The sequence below is a fragment of the Sminthopsis crassicaudata genome, chromosome 2 (assembly GCF_048593235.1).
Source record: "Sminthopsis crassicaudata isolate SCR6 chromosome 2, ASM4859323v1, whole genome shotgun sequence".
In the NCBI taxonomy this organism is placed as follows: Eukaryota; Metazoa; Chordata; class Mammalia; order Dasyuromorphia; family Dasyuridae; genus Sminthopsis; species Sminthopsis crassicaudata.
Genome location: NC_133618.1, coordinates 510,266,943 through 510,284,589, shown reverse-complemented (window position 1 = coordinate 510,284,589; position 17,647 = coordinate 510,266,943). Strand labels below are relative to the sequence as shown.

Here is a 17,647-nt window from a genome sequence, read left to right as displayed (position 1 = left end):
ATTCCAGAACAAAATAAACCTGTAGAGCTCCGAGTGCTCGTGAGGTCACAGGCTGAGAGCAGGACAGGCCTTCAGAGCTATCCCAACCAGGCTCCTTCACTGAGCCAGGAGGACGGGAAGGCCGCGGGACTGGGCCTTCTGAAGCCCTCAGGTAGCAGGGGCAGTTAGGGCCTGAAACTGAGACTGCGAGTCCCGGACCGCTTTCCCCGCGTTAGTGACGCCTCCGTGGCTCGGTGAGATCCCGTGTGTGGTAGAGTGGAGACAAGCCGACCGAGGCGTGCCATCCGCCCGGCCTTTGTTCTAGCTGAGCATCTAGACTGCGCTAGGGTTCCAGTCTCCCGACAACCACCAGCGCTGCTTCCCGTGAGGGATTCTTCTGGTTCATTCTGATAGTGCCATAACTGTAAAGGTGCTGATGAAGCTTCTTCAGTTTAGAATATTGTAGTGTTAGTCAGTCATGTCTGACCCCGTTGGGGTTTTCCTGGCAGAAATGCTGAAAGAGTTTGCCATTTTCTTCTCCAGCACTTTCCAAGAGAGGAAGTCTGAGAGTTAGGTGTGTCAGAAGTGGCTGCGGTCACACTTGAACTCGGGACTGCAGGAACCAGCACCCTCTCCACCGACCCCCACCCCCGCCCCCGCTCCAGCTCTGGCGAAGGAAAGCCCTGACCCAACTCGTAGTTGGCCGCAATTCTAGCCAATGGTCGGCAGATGGCGGACTCCTACAGGACGTGAGTCCCCTCCAGATCGCCAGGGGTTGTTGATAGGGAAAAAAAAAAAAAAAAAAAAGTCATAATGATAACGCTTTACACTCCCACCTTCCCCGTGGACAGCGACGAAGGGTTTCTTGGAAAAGCCCGCAAACTAGCCTGTCCCCCTCCCCCCGCGCTCCAGCCTTCGATGCCGCGTCCGGAGCCGCGCCGCCCCAGCTCCGAGCCGGGTCTCAGAAAGGAGCGGACCTCACCCCCAAGGTGACGAGCGACAGGAGGAGACTCCGGACCGCATCCGCGCCCCCGGCTCCCGCTCCCGCCGCTCCGTGGGAGCCCCCCCCCATAACGTACTCTTCCAGATCTGATTCCCCAGACCCCCGAGAAAGCGCCCGATCCATTCCCGCGTGAGGCTCCGGCGGCACCTGAGGAGGAGAGCTCGTGCAGACCCCCCCCCCCGGCAGTGCCGTCACCCCCCACCCCCCGAGGTGCGAACTCCCCCTTCCCTCCCTCGCTCCACGCCGCCCGGGCCCTCCTGGCCTGAGCCCCGAGCGGGGCCGCCGCCGCCTCCCCATGCCGTTTTCCGAGGAGGAGAGGAGCTTGGAGGGGGTTTACAAGTCCACGGCCTCGGGGCAGCCTCGAGCAGCGGCCACTGGCGGCAGGGTCTGCTCCGAGTGCTACACCAACCAGACCTTCGTGTTCGACGATGGCCACGGCCGGGGCAGAGGCGCCCCCAGGTACGTTGTGTGTGTGTGTGTGAGTGTGCGTGTGTGTGTGTCTGTCTGTGTGTCTGTGTGCCCAGCCTCAAGTCCCATGTTTGACCCTCCTCATCCCCCAAACCTCCGGTGCCAGACTTCTGAGATTATCTTGAACCGTATCAAGTTCCAGATATTGCAGTTCTCTAGGCAATTTAGGGTCCTAGAAACCTTCCCCTTCACCACCACCCCCCCGGAGCCCCCAGAGGGCTGGGCAGCTTCTGCTCCGGGAGTCCCGGGGCCTTAAATGACCGGCAAGTGTTCGGTGCTGTTGGAGGGGCGGCGATCGGAGCCCGCAGGAACATTGGGCCCAGCATTTAACTGAACTTGGTACAAACTACTAGAAGTCTCTCCCTGAGAGCCTAGGACGCCGGGGCACTCGCCCTTCCGTCACTGAGGGGACAGGGACCATGGGACACAGGCTTAGAGAGGAGAGCGCGCTGGCTCTCGGAGCTGAGGGGGAGCAGAGATGTGTCAGAAACAGGGCGGGGAGGTGATGGGGACCGAGAGCGGGGGTCCCGGCCCGCCAGCGCCCAGCTCTGAATGGCGGGTCTGGGGGCAGGGGCCCGCGCTTTGGGTCACTGCCGACCCCCGTGAGGCTGGCTGGGGGAGGGAGCACGGAGGGCTTCGCAGGACCGCTTACAGCGGCAGTGCTTCTCACGGTGGCAGTAAGTTCTGCCCGCGGCGGGGGCGCGGTGTGGGGCAGGAGAGGCGTCTTCTCCCAGTTTCCCCATCATGTCCTCGTGCTCCTTGCACTCCCTGCCGCCTTCCATTCTAGTCATTAATCGTTAATCTGGAGCAAACTGTGATAATCCGCAATCTGTCCGTACATCTAGAATGCGATAGTGTAGATATCTTCAGATGAATGACTTCAGACAGAAAACAATTAGCCACGGACCATGCGCCTGGCACAGTACTACGGTCTGGGAATAAACAAGGAGGGGAGACAGAGGGACAGACAGACAGACAGAGTCTTCCCGCAGGGAGTTTCCATCCTCATTATGAGATAGGGAAGGACGAGGAGCCCAAAGGGGGGGAACGGTGGCGTCCAGGGAACTGGGGTCTTTCTGAGGGGTTACAGGGGTACTGAATTTCTCCACAGAGCAGCTCATTATCACGACCTTGCCAGAAACAATAGCACTACTCATTTCATTATTGTTCCTAGAACAAAGAGTAGAAACCGTATGGATTGGAAAGGGGAGGGATGATAGGACCACAGTAAAAGGACAGGTAGATCATTGAAGGGGTGGGAAACATGGCTTTGTCTAAACTGAGCCGGCGAGTTTGCATTCACTTATTTGCCGGCCAAAGCAGCTCAGTCCCAGAGAAGCAGTTTCCAAAGTGAGCGGTTAGTTCCTCGACAAAGTGAGGGAGTGGTCTCTGGAGGTCCCCCGAAGGCCGGTTCTAGGTGGGAAGCAGCAACACCGGAGCAAAGTGGCAGGAGAGAATAGTAGCTAGATGGGAAAATCTATCAACAGCTGTCAGTATCTATATACCGACTTGATATTGACAAAATGTTAAGAAATAGCAGGAACTTTAAGGCATAGTTTTAAACATATAAGCATATAGCTGTAAAAAGTCTTAAAGATTTCTTCATTTGCAAATGAGGAACCCTGGATCCAGAGAAGGGAATTAATTTGACCCCCAGTATACAGGGAGTTAAGGGCAGAACCTGGACTGGACCCAGGTTTCCCAGATTCTTTCCCATCTTCTTTCGATATGTTGCCTCTACCTATCTACATACATATAAAGGTAAAACAATACTTTTCATTTGGGGGATGGGCTGGACCACATAATGCCTAAAGATAGAACTTGCCTTTAAGTACTTATATCTGCGTATGGGAAGAATTAGATGTGGGCAGGCTTTTTGTGCACTTTATGAAGATTGTTATTACATATTGTCCAGGAATTCTCCACTAGTTTATTTGCTTTAAAGATCAAGGAAAGGTATATAAGGGATCAAATTTGCAGATACAGATGAGCTATCATTTCCTTAGTCCTAGACAGAGAGCCTAGGCTCTCACTGCAACCTGAAATGCATGATGAGCTGAGAATCTCCAGGATATGTATAGAGGTATAGAAGGTATTCCTCTTCGTTGTTATTTCCATACTAAAGAACCTGCTATTCCTGACTTAAAAGACTTTAAGAGAGGCTAGTGGAGGTTTTCAGAGAGGTTGTATATTGTTTTCTATTATTTTTTTCTTTCTCTAGAACTGCCTTGGAGACATGATTCTAATCCCAGTTCTTCCCAAAATTCTCCATGTGTTAGTTGTTGATGGTAGCAGCATGGAAGAGTGGGTAGAAAATCAGTCAAAAAGTCAAGAAAAAACATAAATAGAGGTCTGGCCTCTGGCAGATCATCTGTGTCTGTGGGTAAAATAGTCAAACTCTCAGTGCCTCCCACAACTCAGAGACTGTTAAACAGACAAATCGCCAATCTGTCTGTACTCATGGAAGAAGTTCTTCACACTGATGAAATGACAATCCTGAATCCCCCTCAAAAAAAATCTAGATCATCATCATTGTTGTTATTTTTTATTATTATCAGGTGAACAGTTGTTATCATCAAAATAGTGTCTAAGGATCACAAGCCACTTTCCTTATAATTCTATAAGGTATTATTGCAAGTACTATTATTCCCATTTTACCTGTGAAGAAACTGTGGCCTGAGAGAAGGAAATAATTTGCTTAATTAATAAATATCAAAGCTGTTGCTCAAACATAAGAGAAATTCAAGGATCCAGAAGAATCCATCCAATTTAGTATGCCTGCTGTGAAGTCTCTTCTCTATTATCCTTAAATTACCTATTGTCACACATTCCCTGATACACATAAACCCCCCCACTTTCTTTCTCCAAAAAACTGGCCAAATGTAGCCTCCCTTAGATTTATTGCCAGCTTTGTCAATTATCTTTTCCTATTTATTCAAATTTGCATGAAATAAATATTATATATGTGTATATATATATATGCACATATATATATATATATTAAGTGTATATGTTCTCATACACAAATGTAAAAAGAGGCAACCTTTAAAACTCAATCTGCCTTTATTGCTGCTCCTTACTGATAACTCCCATGATTCTTGGCATGTTAACCCCCTCTTTCTCTATCCTTAGTCGTATCAACCCAGAGACAGATTCTCTCTACTGGAAAGGTAAAAGATAAAGGCACACAATGATTATATTCTTTTCCTTTTCAAACTAACATTAAGATATCCAATCCAACCTCTCCATTTTACAGATGAAAAAATGAAAAGTGATTTGCTCAGGTTTACACACAGGAAGTAAGTAAATAAACTGAAAACAAAACCCAGGTCTTCTGACTCCGATTAATTCTTTGCACTGTACCATGACCTCTCCCACTCAATTTCAATTTTGAAACACAAGGTTTTCTACTCAAGTGCAAAGTAGGAATGGAGTTTATTGTTTGGGTCTTATCTATTCCACTTTTCTACTCTTTCTCTTTTATCTCCTCAAACCTTAAGGCTGTTTCTTGAACTCTTATCATTAACCTGTGAAAAAAAAATCCCACCAGATTTTTTGCTCCCACATCCTAAACCCCATATCCTTGTCCAACATTTTCTTCTTCCCCTCTCAATGGGTGGGTGCACCTTACATAATACTTAAGAGGTAATAATATTTACAATACCTTATTTTACAGAGTTGCTCTGATATTCAAATGATATAGTATATGGAAAAACTATATAATTATAAAGCACTCCAATGGATCTGTGAACTCATCAATGTAGGTACTCCTTGCAATAATGCAAGTCATAATCTATCCATTCCATCCCATTTTGTGCAACCTGTTGTCCATTTTCTCCCATAAATCAAGTGTAAGGTGCACCCAATGTTCCAAGGGTACTTTTCTCATTCTTTTGAAATGATAGCATACCTCCTAAATGAGCCAACAAATTAAGATCTATAAGCATTCAAAAGTATTCAGCTAATTACACATAGGAAAAAAGGAGATGAAGAACATATGCATATTAAATTATGCAGTTCAGTGGAAAACTCGCAGAACTCATCCATCCGTGCATATATACTATAAATGGAAATATCTTTGCTATACACTAAAAATGGAAAGCATGTTGGTTGTAGAATTAATAAGATAAGCCAGGGTGGGTTGCCTTTGATAAATCATGGAATTCTTCTAATATCTCTCAATCTTTTCCCTGAAAGATAGGACCATCTTTTTAACTCTAATATTCCTCTGTTAATGTAATGTAATATGGCTAAGAATCAAAGAATTGAAGTTGAGAATAATACAAAGGGCATTGGAAAGGATACATAGAGGGCAAAAGCAGACTAGACCACATTAGATATATAGCATAGGAATAGCCACTAACCCCATCACTGGGTGTGGTTTCCAACAAGGTGGCCAAGCCCCATTAGCACCTTCCCCCTTCCAGAATTGACTCACTCTTCCCAACCCACTCTCATACAGTCAGGTGTGGGTAAATTTTTCATAAGGGTGCCTGATCACAACTCAATATCCTAGAAATAGATTTGATGTAGGGGTGTACATATCCATATAATTGACTTAAACTCCTGAGCCCCGACCTATGTGTGATTTTAACAAATCAATCATTAATGACATCTTAACTATTAAACATGAAACATTTTCTCTACAAAGAAGGTAGACATTATAAAAATATGCATTAATAGAATATCCTTCCCCAAAGACAATTTATACTAGGATGATTATGGCTGTCTAGGTTAACTGGTCATTGCAGAACTCTGAAGCATATTTCAGACACTGTCTCTGTTTCATGACTCATCATCCTTCAATTTACAGATTATTTCAAAACAACTAGGATCGATCCTGTGTAAGTCACTTAAGCCCAATTGCCTCAGCAAAACAAAACAAAACAAAACAAAAAAAACATAACTAGGATCATTGTGTTAATCATATTTGTACAATACACAGTGTTTGGTATAGGGTCTTCAATTGAATAAATGCTTAAAATTGGAGCAGTTATTGGTATAATGGATAGAGCACCAGTCCTGAAGTCAGGAGGACCTGAGTTCAAATTTAACCAAGTCACTTAACCCCAATTGCCTTAGCAAAAAACAAATAATAAAAAATTCTTAAAATTGAATAAATGCTTGCTCAATTTAATTTAAAAAACAAAGAAGGCAAAGTTGAAAATATTCATACATCAATAAAAATCAAACAGCAGGAATAATGAAAATATAATCCCATAATACTGGATTTTATATATGTATATATATATATATATATATATATATATATATATATATATATATATATATGTATGTATATAAATACTACCCAGAATAATACTAGATTTTATTCTCCCACCAATGTAATCCATCAAGGTCAAAGGACACACACTTACAGAAATTTATCAGTGAAGAATATCATTAGGAAGACCCCTGAATGAAGATGGTGCTGGTAGTCTCTTCAGAGAAAATAGTATGTAGCAGATTATCACCTCCCTTCTGAGCTTCTCTAGTTTCCTATTGGACAATGCCCATTTCCCCCTATTTTCAGGCTGTGGCAGCATTGTGCTCTTTCGGTGAAAAAGTGGTAGGCCTGGTTTATACAACATTTCAGGTCAGCTCCCTTTTCTGGACACTGAAACATCATTAAGCTATTTCCAGAACTGCCTTAAGCAAGGAACTGCAAAACTCTTCAGCTCTGTGTTCTAAAACTCTTTAGGTCTTTAGACCTTCTCGATCCTGAGAGAGGTGCAGGGCAAGGTAGTGAAGCCCATGAAGAGTTTTCTCTGTCTCAGGCTGTATGGAGATGGTGCTGAAAGTGGACAACTTCTGCCAGCTCTTCACACCTGCAGTACAGGTGTGTACAATTTCTCCAAGAGCATCTGCAGGGCTATTCAATGCTACCACCCTTCAGACTCTAGATGGTGCTAAAGAGCAGCAGCCCATGTAATTTTCACAGCAGGAGTGGTGCTCTTCCTCCAAGAGTTGCCAGGAGTTTCAGGGCCAGCTGCGGGTGATCCGCTCTCAGCCTACTAAACTAAAGCAGTTGTTCTAATCATCTGATTCTTCTCGGCTAGAGTTCTTCCAAATAGCAGGAGGCAGTCTCTGTAACCAGCTGCCGTGTCTTCCCAAATTTTCTGATCTTGCCTTCTCATCTCTTTTCTTATGGCTTCTAAAGTTTAAATCAGGGCCTCTTCCTTAGTAGAGAATTCTTCAACTCAGACTGAAAAACCCAAAGTCCATATTTCTATCAAGGAGAGTGCAAAGAAATAACCAATAATTTCTCCTGCCCCCAACAATTCTCTGATTTAGAGTTTCACAGCCACATCCTGCAAAATCCTGAAAACAGTAATAGATAAATTAAATAATAGGGAATAATGCACTGTAGCTCTTCGCTCTTCAGTGTGCCCTTGTGCCTCATAGCCATTTCCAAATATGATTCCTACTGGAAAAGTAGTTTGTTTTCTTTCCCCTTATATCCTCAGAACCCTCTCAAGCTGCTATTCTCACACTAATGTCCTTTTTTCTACCTCTTTCAGGAAATAAAATGTCCACATATAAAACAGCAGTACTTTTCACAAACAAGGAATTATTCAGAAGAAGCAATGTAAAGGGTCATCAGAGAAATGGATTTTTGGGACGGAATGGCAAGGGAGGATAGACCACTTCCAAAGAGAGTAAAGAATAATTTCGTTTTCTATCATTATCCATGTAAAACATCAACTATTGTAATAATCATGTTGATATTTGTTAATAGTGGATAAGAATTTATATTTATTAGCAATATATTTCATTATATTACATTCAATATCCTAACCAAAAGATTTTTTTGATTCTGTCATCTTATCTATTACTATCTATTACTATCTCTCTCAGTTTTGTCATCTACAAACTTGATAAATATGACAGCTATATCTTTGTCTAAGTTATTGATCAAAATGTTAATGCAGGGACAAGTGCAAATCCCTAGTATTCTCCACTTGACACTTCTTTTTATTATGACTTTTAATATTTATGACTATCTTTGGGTCCAATTATTCAATCAGTTCTAAATCAGTCTAACTTTATTATGCTATCATCTAAGTCTATCACAAAGATAGAATGAGAAGCTTTATTAAAGGCTTTTCTGAAGTCTAGGTAAATTCTCCCTACAGTATTCCCCTAACCAATTGGTGTAGTAATCCAATTTTTAAAAAATGGAAATTGTTAGTCTATAGTGGTGAGTTCTTAATAAAGTCATATTGGTTCTTTGTGATCTTTATTTTCCTTTCTAGATATTTGACAATCATTGATGATTAATCCTACATTTTTTCCCTCAACAATTGAAGTTCACTGGATAACATTTGCCTTTCTCTGATTCAGTTGTAGTTTTCCAATTCTCCATATTTTTTTTCAAAGATCACTAAAGCGATCCCATCCGCCATCTCTTTCAGTACCCAAGTTCCTAGCTCATCTGAATCTTTAAATTTAAAAGCTCAACAAGGTCAACTTAAAATATGTCTACTTATCATGAGTACTAACTCCCTATTAGTCACTATTTCTATTTCCTTTATAATCATATCATTCCCTTTGGCAGAGAAAATGTCAGTAAAATAGGGATTGAGCAATTCTGCTTCCTGTTATCAGTTACCACTATCCCACTGACCCAAGGTAATGATACTCTAGCTCTTTTTTGTTCTTAGTCTTTTTCTCTCTTTAACTTAAAAAAAACCTCTTTTTATTTACCAATACAGTTATCTATAATATCCAATATTATATGTACATTTGAGAAATTTCAAACAAGGGACAAGGTTTCTCTTTATAGTACAATAGTATTCCATCACAATCATATATCACAACTTGTTCATCTATCCCCTAATTGGTGGACAATTCCCTATATGTTATTAGAAAACAGCTGCGAGACATATTTTTGTACATAAACTTCCTTTTTCTTTTTGTTCTTAGGGTTTGGGGGGGATGAATATAGACCTAGTAGTATTGATAAGTCAAAGGATATGTATGGCTTTTTAGGTCTTTGGGCATACTCCAAATTGTTTTACACAATGGTTGGGTCAGTTTACAACTCTACCAACAATGTATTAGCATCTTAGTTTTCTCACATCTCCTCCAACATTTGTAATTTTCTTTTCTGTTCTATTAGCTAATCTAATAGATGACAGGTAGTACTTCAGAATTGTTTTACTTTGCACATCTCCAATCAATAGTGATTTAGAGCATTTTTGTATGACTACAAATAGTTTTTATTACTCCATCTGAAAATGATTATTCATATCTTTTTATCATTTATCAAGTGGGAAATTGCATTTAATTTTATGAATTTGACTCATTTCTCTATATATTTGAAAAATGAGGCCTTGCCTTTTCAAAGAAACTTACTTTAAAAAATTTTTCACAGTTATGATTTATAACTGTATTTCTCTCAATCTTATTTCCCTCATTTATTCTATTTTCTCTCTACTTTCTACCTGTCCTTCATCAAGCATTTTGCTTTACCAGCCCCCCTCTATTATCCCCTTCTTCTATTTCCCTGTAGAGTAAAATAGATTTCTATGCCTAGTTGAATGTGAATGTTATTCCTTCTTTGAGCTGATTCTGATGAGAATAAGTTTCAGGCATTCCTCTCCACCCTCCATCTTTCCCTTCGCTGTAAAAATCTTTTTCTTGCCTCTTTATATGAGATAATTTAACCTCATTTTATCTCTCCCTTTCCCTTTCTACCAATGCATTCCCATATTTCACCCCTTAATTTTATTCTTTTAGATATCATCTTATAATAGTCAACTCATACTTTTGTTCTCTGTATATATAGCATTATAAGTTAAGTAAATTAAAATATCATCTTCCCATGTAAGAATATACCTTTAATAAATTTATTCTCATTAAGTCCCTGATGATATCCCTTTCCTGTTCGCCTTTTTATGCTTCTCTTGATTCTTGTTTCTGAAAGTCAAAATTTCTATTCAGCTCTGATTCTTTCATTAGGAATGCTTGAAAATTAAGGCTACTTTTCTATCTTCTTTACCTCTAATTTGTTTTAGACAGAATTTAAATCCTGACGTTGACTTTATAAATACCAACTTTAATATTTCCCAATCTTTTTTCATTTTTCCATATACCTGAGAGAGGCAGTATTATATAAGGGCCATTGTTGCAATCAGAAAGATATGGGTTCAAGTTCTACTTCTGAAACATAAGTCCTGTTAATTGTGGACAAGTCATTTAACCTCTCAATAATTCTAGAAAACTCCATCAGACCATAAGTTATAGATAAGTTATTGATATGCATTAGTGGAGGGAATTTTCATAGCAAGAATTCTCTATAATATAATGATATAATTCTCTATAATAATGAACTCCTGGTCCTGCCTTCCCAAAAAATACCTTAAGAATTTCCAAGGCACCTGAGATACATCCATTCAATTACCCAGAATCCCAAACATATTATACATATGTTTTCACACAGAGTCTTCTTTTCTTGAAAAAGTTACCATGTCCTCCACCCTCTGGGAGGAAATGAGATTGACAGGCAGTATACTAACTACAATACTAGCAGTCCTGAGCTTGTAACCAGATGTATTTTACCTACCCTGTAGGTAATCTGTAAGGCTCTCTTAACCCCTTCAGAAAAAACCAAACATTTAGGAGATTTAGAATCACTTTTGCAATCTAGCTGACCTTTGGGCAACTCTCTAGTGAGACAGTCCTTAATTGATATATGTAAGCTGCTAGGAAATATATAATTATAGTTTTGCATATTATATGATGTACATATCTACAATGTGTGTGAGTATAAAGCTAGTGAGTTTTTTTTAAATATACATGGCATTTGCTGCCTCCAGAGAATTCTAAAATAAGTCATGCTTGGACTGAGGTTCTGAGGGAATTCAGTCTCAATGTTTATATAAAGGAGGGGCAAGGCAGCCAAAACCAAGAGGAAAGCTATGTCGCCTGTGTTCACCATATAAGGGAGCCCTGCCAACTGGGATGAACATAAAGGTGGCTGTCTCCCAAGCAGATGTGCTTCATCTGCACGAGCAGCGTTCTGTCCCCCAGTTCTGGGTCTCCTTGGGAGGTATTGACAGATGGGCCCTGACTCCAAATCCCATAGTATGCCAGAAAGGACAGTGAAAAGGGCATCTGCTCAATCAGTTCTTGGATCAGCATGCTCGGGTAGTTGGAATCTCAGAAGTCAGAAGATAGAGGTGAGAAAGATTAAAAAAAAAAAAACAGAAGATTTGGGTATATTTGCATGTCTGCATGTGTCTATAGACATGTAGATTTACACAAGCTTGTGTGTGTGTATATCTTATACTTGATTAACTTATTAAAGTTGTTTTGGGAAGATCCCCGCTTAGCAGAAATTGTAATTTAAAAAAAACCTGTTACTGTCCTAACACAAATTTACAAATGAATCATAAAGTTTTTCTTTAGATTTTCCTATTCAATTTCCTAAACATATATATGTATCTCATAAATGTTACTATTGACTCTCTTTTGTATTTTGGAAAAGGAGAAATTTCATGAGTCCAGAATGAAATCCTGGGCTTTATCTCTGAAAACTGAGAAATTTTATTCATTGGCTTTCAGACACATCTGCTGTATGCATGGGTATGTGTATGAGTATCCCTATGTATCATTGTGAATGTTTTGGTTATCTGTATTTTTATTTTCATCTGCTGTCTGTCATTTCTACTCTATGTGTCTATAAGAGAGTCACTGTGAGTATCTGTGTCTCTGTATATTTTATTTTTACAAAAAGATATCTTCTGCCCCTCTATATGAGTAAATGTGTCTGTGATTATTTTCTGTGTGCATCTCTTTTTGTATGAATATTTGCATTATTGTCTGCTTAGGGATCAATCGGAATATGTTTGCGAAATTAGCCTAAAATAAGAGAGGACTATGAGAAAGCCCAGAAGTTTCCCCAGTGGACCAAGGAAAAAATGAAATGCCAATCTAATTTCTGTGTATGACTCAGGATTGACTCCTAGGATTTTTAAAGAAAAGAACTGATTGCTGCTTAGTCAAGTGGTTGCTTAGAACCATGCATTTGCAAGTAGAAGTGCAAAAGTGTGCCAGATATCTGTTTGGTGGATTAAACCAAGCTAGTTAATTTTATTTAATTTATGAACTCTTTCATTGTAATCCATTGGGCTATTTTTTATATACTAAGATAAAATGTCTGCTCCCACAGATGTGGGATCTGAGCCATTTTTTTCAACAGTCCTGAGGCACTATTCCATCATGACCAAAGCCAATTTGGAGATGGCTCACATAATTAAACTTCAGTCTAAGGATAAAATATTTAATCTGGTGAGGAAAGGGGAGGAGAATCAAGGCTTTGTCTGGAGGTGGAAGGATTAAGGCACAGTCTGTGGTGGGAGGGCAAGGGATCATACTATAGGAAGAAAGGGGAGAGGTCAAGAGAAGTCTAGACCTAGTCTATGGCAAGGGTAGAGTTAAATAAAGGAAAGGGTCAGTGTCAGGTTTTAGTTTGGGCTTGGGAATAAAGACCAAGGCTGTTGCTGGGGGTAGTCAGGGAAAACTTAAGTGAATTAGAGCTTGAAGGATGCGGATTGAAGGATGACAAAGATTTAGTCAGAGAGAAAGTAAAGAGGATCACATTCCAGGACATGTGAGCAAAGGTACAGAGATGAGGTTACAATAAAGGTACAATGAGGTACAATGAAGTGGCCAGATCATCCAACTTTTATGTCAGAGAACCTTGAGTAATGAGGGCAGAAAATTAGGGTTAGGTGATATTTTAGAGGACCTTAAATTTTAGGTTAGTGGAATTGCCTTGTGGCACAGTGGATAGAGTACTGGAGTCAAAAAGACTTATTTATCTGAGTTCAAACCCAGTCTTACTATCTGTAGGATTCTGGTCAGGTCACTTAATCCTGTTTGCACCAGTTTCCCTATCTGTAAAATGAGCTGGAGAAGGAAATGGAAAACTACTCCAGTATTTTTTCCAAAAAAAAAAAAAAAAAAACACAACCAAACACCAATAAAAATGGAATTTGAAAAGTAACATCAAAATTACTAAAAAAAAAAAAAAAGTTTTAAATAAAACTAAAAACTAAAACTAAACTAAAAATAAAACAAAAAAATTGAATAACAACCTAAAATCTCGATGAAAGAATTTAGACTTTAATCTAGCTGTAATGAAAATATTTTAAGGTGCTAAGTGGGGATATAACAAGTTTGAACTGAATTTTAGGAATACTTTCCTGGTAGCACTGTACAGTATAATAGGTAGGTAAGAAAGAAACTGAAGGTTAAAATGCCAATATTGGGAGACTACTTCAAACACAGAAATGAAAGTGGATGAGACCTGAACTGGTGTGCTGACAGAGAATAATAAAGAAAGAAAAAGTGAAAATAAGGCTTAAGGAAGAATAATAAGACTGGACATTAAGTCTATTAGCATTTATTAAGTGTCAGACTCTATGCTACATGCTTGGGATACAGAGAAAGGCAAAAACCAGCCCTTGTTCCCAAGGAACTTATATTCTAATGAGAAAGACAAAATGCAAACAACTGTGTACAAACAAGACATATAGAATAAATGGACATTTCAGAAGGAAGATACTAAAATTAAAAAGAACTGGGAAAGTCTTCTTGAAGGTGGGAATTTAGGTGAGACTTAAAGGAGACCATGAAAGTCAAGAAGCAGAAATAAGGAAGGAAAAGATTCCAACCACAAGGGACAGCCAGTAAAAATGATCAGTCAGGAGGCAGCGATGAAATGTCATTATGCCAGAAAGAGCAAGAGAACTATTATTACTAGAGAGGAGTAAGACATAAGATGTCTAGAAATATAGGAGAAGATAGCAAGGACTTTGAAAGTTAATGGAGGATTTTATATTTGATTAAATCATGGAAGTGTTAGATCAGTTTGACAGCTGAGTGGGAGATGAACTGAATGGGGAGATTTGTGAGGCAGGAGACAATCAGAAAAATATTATAGAAGTCTAGACTATTTATTTGAACATGGGGCCAAAAGAGAGGGAGAATCAAAGATTAACAGCAATTGAGAAGTTAGAAAGAGGATTACAGGAAGGTGATGAGTTTTGTTTTAAATGTTGAATTTGAAGCTTATAGTGGCAATTGGTCTAAGTAGAAAATTACACATATAGGACTCAAGCACAAGAAACGTCAGAAATGGAGATCTAATTTTGAGAGTCTAGTAGACAATACAGATACTTCTGACAATGATGGATTGTGCAAAAATAAATTACACAAATTGTACTAACAATAAAAATAAGAACTGTCATTAAATTAGTGCTTTAAAATTTGCTAAGTATTTTCCATATATTATCTTGTTTATCCTTATGACAACTTTATGAGATAGGATTATAAATATTATTATCCCCATTTTACTAATAAGGAAACATTCTGAAAGAGGTAGTATAGCATATTTATGGTCACATAGCTAATTAATTATCTGAGGAAGAATTTGAATCCAGCTATTCTGTCAATTCATACTTATTATACCACACTTTGTCTCAATTGTAAACCTTAAAGAACAGTGGAATGTATTATATCTAAATTGTGTGCCTTTTTCAGTACCTAGCATGGTATTATACAAAGAAAAGGAATTTTGATGAATAAATGAATGAATAAGTGACTGAATGAATGAATATAGTCATCTTCGTAGAGAGTAATAATTGAAGTGGTGAACTTGGTAATTTAATTGAAAGGAATACAAAAATAAGAAGACAGCTAAGAACAAGGTTCTTGTTCTTGGAAATCTCTATAGTTAGATTAAAAAAAACTTAAGAGGATGGAAGCAAATAATGGTCAGCAAAACTGAGAGAACCAAAAGGGAAGAGTGTCATAGAAATTAAGGAGAAAAGATATCAAGAAGAAAGGGGCTGGTTAGCAATGGTAAAAGCTACTAAAGCAAAGTATGAGGACTGGAGAAAGGCTATTTGGTTTGAAATTAAGACATTATAAGTGGGGGCAGCTAGGTGGCACAGTGGATAGAGCACCAGCCCTGAATTCAGGAGCACCAGAATTCAAATCTGGTCTCAGATACTGAACACTTCCTAGCTGTGTGACCCTGGGCAAGTCACTTAACCCCAGCCTCAGAAAAAAAAAAAAAAAGACATTATAAGTATAAGACCAGGATTCAAGTCCTATTAAATTCTAGGCCTGCCATTTTGCTGTTTTTCTAGAAGAACATTGGTGCAAAGGGCTATAAAGAACTTAACTTTTCTAATCTAAAGGATTCTGGAGAGACATTGTCTCTAGTGGAAATAGTATTTACCTATCAGTGTAATTTCAATCTTGTTTCTATTAATATTTTACTTTTAAGGAAAGAGTTCCTTTTGCCTTATTAAGCCTCAGTGGTCTGCTGGGAATACCAATTAATTATGTGAACGGCTTTATACATGGATTTAACCAATTTTAATGTTTTGTTTCTCCCCTATTTTTTCTGTTTTCTACTCCCATCCTTGTGACCCTTTTTCTTAAAGGAATAAAGTCTCGTTTTGCTCTCCCATATAATTATATAATCAATAAAAAATATACCATGGCTATACCATAAATATTTTTTCAAAATTGTTGATCTCTGTGGATTCTCCCTCAATTGTGGATATCACATTTAAAGTAGTTGAAAACAGGTAATTTTAAAATGTAGACAAGAGTTTGGAATGTATAAGAGAGACAAAACTTTACTGGAGGCCATAATAGAATCAAAAGAAAAAGATTATTTTTAGTATAGAAGGGACAGAAGGATGTTTGTTGGAAGGAATAGAATTAAATGAATCAAAAAAAAATGCATGAGAGAGAAATTGATGAGTGGAATGAGGTTTTGGAGAAAAAAGAAGGGGATGATTGGGATTAAGGGCAAGATGAGATACTACTTTTGTAAAAGAAAAAGATGATTTTCTCTAAAAACAAGAGGAGAAGAAGGATATATTTGAGGGTGTAGATGTAGGGTAATAATGATATATATATATATATATATATATATATATATATATATATATATATATATATATATATATGAAGACCATATAAAGGATAATATTGAAAAGGTAGATGGAGAAGTTCACTTATGGAAGTCATATTGTCTTAATAAGTAGTAAGCAAAATTTTCCACAGAGATTGAAGTAGATTGAGAGGTTTGTGGTTTGAGGAAAGCTAAAAAGATTAAGAATAGCTGCTATGGGAAGTTTGCTTAAGAAGAATCAAGAAATGAATAAAAGGATTACTATGTATCAGGGAGAATTCATCTGAGAGTAGATATTTTATATTTGTAATAGCTCAGACCCTCTATACTTCCCTCTATGATCTGTGGACTTGAAAGGAGTTAATGGCTTTCTAAACTGTTGATTTTTTGCCAAAATCTCTTTGTTTATAAATGATGGTCTTGAGGTTAAACTCCTTAGGAGGATGGTCATGAGACCTTTCCCCAACACTCTTCACTGTAGGAATCTGGCCCAATTTCAGAAATAACCCTTAAGTTCTGCATACTCAGAGACAAGTTCAAGATTTGTAGAAATAGGTCATCCAGAGGCTCCACTAGGATGAGAAATAGATTTTACTTTTGTCATAAGAACCTTATCAGGACAATTTCTTTGAACCAACTTGTTCTTGTAGAATTTATTTCAAATTGATTATGCCTCCCTTCACCTCTCCCCCCCTGCCTCCATCCAAACATACATTTCTTCATGTTAGATTGATAATAAAAAAGGGAAATGTTAATATGAGAACACCCTTCGTAAGCCTAGAAATACCAAGACAATAAAACTAAGGAAAGTTAAGAGTAGCAAATTGCAAGAGAGGATTCTCATTCCCTGGGGAGTCAGACAGGAGCTATCTGGGAAAACTAGCTCACTCTGAAAAGAGAATTGTTATATACAGAGGGGATCTAAATTTGTCCTATTCAGTCCCACATTAGAAGCAATGGAGGAGGAAAGGGAGATGAATGAAGATCACATATTTCAACTCAATGGAACCAAAGGCTTCCTAACAATAAGAGCAAATCAAAATGAAATGGTGGGGGTCTCTTTGGTGAGTTATTATACTTTAGGTCTCAGAGAGCAGAAATACAATCCCATTGCCTTTAAATCTACCTACAGAATACAGTGATTTTCTGCAAACTAAAAATGGCATACAAAAAGGATGCAAGAATATGCTGGTACTAATCAGTTCTGCCATCCAATTTCTCTGCTGTCTTTTCTAAGAAGCTAAGCATAAAACAAT

The 17,647-nt window shown here is 38.8% G+C and overlaps 1 protein-coding gene across 3 annotated transcripts in view; it reads left to right on the top strand.

Annotated features, from left to right (window-relative positions):
* The first annotated feature begins 518 nt into the window (after positions 1–518).
* The window catches only part of KCNT1 (potassium sodium-activated channel subfamily T member 1), a 220,413-nt gene continuing 203,284 nt past the window's right edge, over positions 519–17,647 (top strand). For 2 of the 3 annotated variants that reach the window (XM_074294123.1, XM_074294122.1), the window contains exon 1: positions 519–1,441. In XM_074294123.1, coding sequence (XP_074150224.1) covers positions 1,278–1,441 — 164 coding nt within the window. In that variant the 5' untranslated portion in view covers positions 519–1,277. The remainder of the gene's footprint in view (positions 1,442–17,647) is intronic. The other variant, XM_074294124.1, reaches the window with a different exon arrangement.